Source organism: Gavialis gangeticus, unplaced genomic scaffold (assembly GCF_001723915.1).
Source record: "Gavialis gangeticus isolate Ggan-Ray unplaced genomic scaffold, GavGan_comp1, whole genome shotgun sequence".
Taxonomy (NCBI): Eukaryota; Metazoa; Chordata; order Crocodylia; family Gavialidae; genus Gavialis; species Gavialis gangeticus.
The window spans coordinates 217,269,983-217,275,290 of NW_017729032.1; the positions used below are offsets into that span (position 1 = coordinate 217,269,983).

General features: G+C 46.2%; 1 protein-coding gene across 1 annotated transcript in view; it reads right to left on the minus strand.

The window, feature by feature from the left end:
• Nucleotides 1–5,303, minus strand: part of IFNGR2 (interferon gamma receptor 2 (interferon gamma transducer 1)) — a gene marked incomplete at its 5' end in the record, with an annotated part of 27,464 nt that extends 22,161 nt beyond the window's left edge. The window contains one exon of the mRNA XM_019523890.1: nt 5,246–5,303. Coding sequence (XP_019379435.1) covers nt 5,246–5,303 — 58 coding nt within the window. The remainder of the gene's footprint in view (nt 1–5,245) is intronic.
• Nucleotides 5,304–5,308: the final 5 nt, after the last annotated feature.

Consider the following 5,308-nt stretch of genomic DNA (forward strand, 5'->3'; position numbering starts at 1 on the left):
ATGGGAGGGGGCAGGTGAGGACAGCTCCCCCAGGGCCCCATTCACTGCCCTGGATGGGTAGCGCCCCCAGCCCCACTCTCCCCCTCACCGTGGGGGCCTCAATCTGTTGGCCCCATGCCCCTTCCCCTCCACAGACTTACCTGCAGGGTACTGCTCTCCACACTGCCTGGCTGTGCTCCTGTAAATCGGTTATTGGATTGGTATCGGCTGATATGCCTGGTGAATAATCGGCTATTGGTATCAGCCAAGAAAATCCTTATCGGTACACCCCTAGTTAAGACTTTCTTTCTAGGGCTGCTGAGAACTTCAGATTTGAAAAACATCCTACTTAACTGAAACTGAATAATAGCAGTTCCCTGCTGGTCTTATGTATGTGGCAAAACATCTGTTATCAGACGATTCATCTATCCATCCATATGAAGGAGTTTATTTTATAGAAAAGGTATTGATTCAAGAATGTTGGTACTGTTCTCACATAACCCCCACACTCTATTATGTAATTTAAAGGTGGCCTCATGGCAAGCACTTTAAAACCTCCCTCTTCCTCCCCGACGCACACACTTTTTTAATATTACTCCAGGTCCTGTAACATTCGTTATTCAGATGCCAACCTACTGACAACTTAGTAACTTGCACATGAACAAAAAAAGTACCAGTCACTTGAATACAAGACCAGTCACATAGAACTACTCTAATTTCAAAGAACATTTCATCAAGTTTGCTTACAACTTGAAATTGTGAAGAATGCTAATCCAAGACCAAACAAGCCGGAAATTCCTCAAACGAAAGAATCAGCTAAACAATAGATTCATAAATGGGGCAAAAAGGAAGTGAAATGTGCTACAGCACTACATGTACTATGATGTACTACATGTACAGCCCAGACAAAAGTGACTAAATAACAGAATGTAACAAAGTTCCTAGCCAGACATGAAATGCTACCTAAAATGGTCCTTTTCCTACAGGTTTAGCATTCAGCTGAGCAACTATGAAAGGTTACATATCATTTTAAGTATTGTTATAATGTACCAAAATATAAAATTAAGTTCCTTGCTACACTTCTCATTTCTTTAATACTCATTGTCAGCCTGAATATTATAACTTGTATCTCAGTATTTTTACCACCAGCAGTTTGCTAAAATTGTTACAGAACCTTCCAACGCTATGTGCCCAGATCCGGCCACTCGTTGGCCTGCCCTAATGCACAGGGGAGCAGCAATTAACAGTGCCACATCTCCCCTGCCAGCCACCAAATTTCCAGGCCCTTGGGGAGTCCCACAGACTGGATTACACAGCCCCAGCTCCATTAGCTCAATCTGGCAGGGTTGAACACCAACTGTTGCATTACTATTCAGGCAGTTGAGGGAGTCAATTGATTTAGTGGCTTATTGTTCTTCACTCCACAGGTGTTAATAAACATCTATCCTTTTTCACGGTATTGATGTTCATCTAACCTTTCTTAGGGCAATGTTATTATCTGGTGGTATTCCTGGTCTTTCTCCTGTTTCACAGCCTGGGAGATTCTTGAGTTCTTTTCAAAATCATAGATCTCCCCATGGTGACCAGTCTTCAGCAAAAGCTAGGTTATCAGCTTTAAACATGGAAAGGAGGGTGAGTCTTTGGCTTAGGCTTTGTCCCTGCTCTATGGAAAAGTCTTTGTTTTCATTTTGCTTTTCAAAAACAAGGTGCATACTATATGGGGGGGGGGGGGTTATAGGAAAATATGGTAATTATATTCAGCCTTTGTACTTAGCCAAGCTCCTCACATTTAATTTTTGGGTTAAACAAACATCTTAAATAAGCCAAATGTGGTCCTGCCCCAGAGTAACAAAAAATAAGACTGCACCTGAAAGCTTGCTAAGAATTTTTCCCCAACTACTCAGTTGGTCTAATAAAAGATACCATACCTACCCAAAGAATCTTGCCTGCCTATGACCATAGACCAACATGGCTACAACCAAAAACCCATAAAAAATAAAAGCAGCATTAAGGTGATATTAAATCTGATGGTTCATGAAATACACAATGCAAGATTTCTTGTGGGCGATATCTTTTCAGGTATCACAGTACCCTTCCTGTCAATTAAGTCAGGTCTGAGGAAGGGTACTGTAGTACCTGGAAGCTTGCTTATGTCTATCCCAAGCAAGCAGCTGGTCCAATAAAAGATAATGCAAGAAGAACTCTTGCTTCATAACTACTAAGACTGACTTATGCTACATTTGTAAAAGTATTTACACAGCAAGTTCGCATCCAGATTAGCCTGAGATACAGGGTGGAAGCATGCAAAAATCGCAAAGTAGTAGAGGCCTAACTGCAACCACAGAGATAATCCTGCCAGGATGTTAGAGCAGCAAAAAACCCCTTGTTTTTATCATATCTTTGTGAAACAATCTAAAACATACATTGTGCTGCATGGTTCATCTCTCTTTAGGCAACCTTTAAGAGAAAAGCAAATACATACGCATCTAGTTAGCAGGTATTTTTGGACAGAACATTGCCAGATGCCCAACTCGGGGCAATGCACTCTTTGGAAAATGTAGACAAATCTGAGTCCCAAAGGAAGCAACAAGAGCACTGAAAAACATGGCCTACAACCTCCTGGATACGAAAAATCATGGACTAAATATAGACATTGGATTTATGACACATTAACTGGATGGACTCCACCCGAGGGTGCTGAAGGAGCTGGCTCAAGTCATCACAGAACCCCTGACAAAGCTCTTTCAGAATTTGCGGCGTACAGAGGAAATCTCTAGGGATTGGAAGAGGGCCAACATTATGCCCATCTTCAAGAAGGAGAAGAGGGAGGACCCAGGCAACTATAGGCCAGTCAGCCTAACCTCCATCCCAGAGAAAATCCTGGAAAAGCTCATTAAAGAATCTGTGTGCGATACGCTCGCAGAAGGTAAGATTCTGAATGACAGCCAGCATGGCTTTGTCGCAGGTAGGTCTTCTCTTATGGGCAGGTCTTGTCTTACCAATCTCATCTCCTTCTATGACCAGGTTGCTCGCCATCTGGACATGGGAGATGTGGTAGACGTTATATACCTAGATTTCCAAAAAGCTTTTGATCTAGTATCTCACAATATCCTTGTGAGAAAACTGGAAGATTGTGGGCTCTGCTGCTCGATGGTTCAGCGGGTGGGAAACTGGCTACAGGGTAGGACCCAGAGAGTTCTCATGAACAGATCTGTATTGTCCTGGTGCAAAGCAACCAGTGGTGTCCCTCAGGGGTCTGTGCTTGGACCAGTGCTTTTCAACATCTTTATCAATGATATGGATGGGGAGTGAAAAGCTTGCTGGCCAAGTTTGTGAATGACACCAAATTATGGGGCAGTGTGGTCACGTCAGAAGATAGGTTGGAGATACAGACAGACCTGGACAGGCTCGAGAGTTGGGCAGACCGGAACCAGATGAAGTTTAACACTTCCAAATGTAAGGTGCTCCATCTGGGGGGAAACAATCCTCAACATACATACAGGCTCAGTGTGACAGCTTGACTTGACCACAGCTGAAAGGGACCTACGGGTAATGATTGGCCATCTCATGAATATGAGCCATCAGTGCGAGGCACTGGTCAGCAGGGCAAACATCACACTGGCATACATCATCCAATGCATCTCGTGTAAAACTATGGAAGCGATACTCCCACTGTACTCAGCACTGGTGAGACCACAGTTGGAGTACTGTGTCCAGTTCTGGGCGCCACACTTCAACAAGGACATAGAATAGCTTGAGAGAGTCCAGAGAAGAGCCATCTGTATGAGCAGGGACTTGCAAGATGAGCCATATGGGGAAAGGCTGAGGGACCTGGGCCTCTTTAGCCTGAAGAAAAGAAGGTTGAGCGGGGACTTGATAGTGGCTTACCACTATATCAGAGGAGTACATCAGGAGCTTGGTGAACAAATGTTCACTAGGGCACCCCCAGGGAAGACCAGGACCAATGGATACAAACTCCTAGAAGGCCACTTCAAGCTTAATATCAGGAAAAACTCCTTCACAGTCAGGGTGTCCAAACTGTGGAAGGAACTCCCTCCAGATGTGGTGCAATCACCTATCCTGGAGGTTTTCAAGAGGAGGAGTCACCTTGTTGGGGTCACCTAACCCCAGTTGTCTTCCTGCCTAGATCAGGGTGGGGCTGGACCCTAATGATCTGCAAGGCCTGTAACAATCTATTAATCTACAAATAACCTGCCTGACATCTGATTCCCCAGGTACCTCTCCACTATTTCTATTTATCTGCTACATTCATTCCCCTTCTCCCCACTCACTCAGTCTGTCTCTCACCCACTGACTCTTCAATTTACATCTTCACTGACTGCCTTTCTTGCATGCATACCAGCCTCTGGCCTCATTCCATCCAGGAAGAGCACACACCAACTGCAGATGCTTCCTCAGCCTGACAGAGGGTCTTTAAACTTGCAAGCTTGATAAGAAAAATGTTTCCAACTATTTAAGTTGGTCTAAGAGAAGATAGCAGATTCACCCAAAGAAGCCTGTCTGCCTATGACGTACAACAAAGCGTTGACAGATGTGGGTTTGTTTTTCTTGTTTCTAGAAGGACAGCTGGGGCAAGGGGATACAATAGCTGTTTTCCAAGATGTGAAAGCTATTTATAAAGGAGACAGCAGTCAGTTGTCTGGGACAAGAAATAAATAGGGATTTGTGACTTCGCTTAGACATTACAAAAAACCTACTGCTGGGGCAGCTAGGTACTGAGGTGGGCCTCAGTTTCTCCCACAAGCTGAGGAGAAGGAATGGAAACACCCTCCAAAGTTTCCCTCTGCTGAGGGAGTGGATAGTGCACACGGCCTTCCCTTTTCTCCCCCTTAGAAGGTTTCCTCTGAGAGAGCCGTGCGCTATGCAGGCGCCTGTGTCCGCCCACCGGGCACTGCTGTACATCCCCTCCCTGCGGCATAGCCACTCTCTCTCAGCCACAGTAGGGACCACAGCCAGCAACCCAGGGCGATGTATCACAGTGCACCAGAGCTCACTTTGTTCTTCCCACAGGGACTTTGAGAAATCGCCAGGGAATCAGGTTTTAGGCGTAGTTTGGGAAACAAGGACCAAAGCCTGCCCACACACACATGCACATACACACGCGCACACATGCCTACACGGACATATGCCTACACAACCACTGTCGCGGGAGCAGGCAGCCGCCTCCCTTCTGCCGCCCGGCCCGGCCAGGCCCAGCCCGGCCCCAGCCCCAGCTCCGGCGGCCACTGCCCCGCGCTGCACGTACCTGGAGACGGCGCGCGGGCCAGGGCCCTCGGCACCAGCACGGACAGCAGTAGCAGCAGCGGCG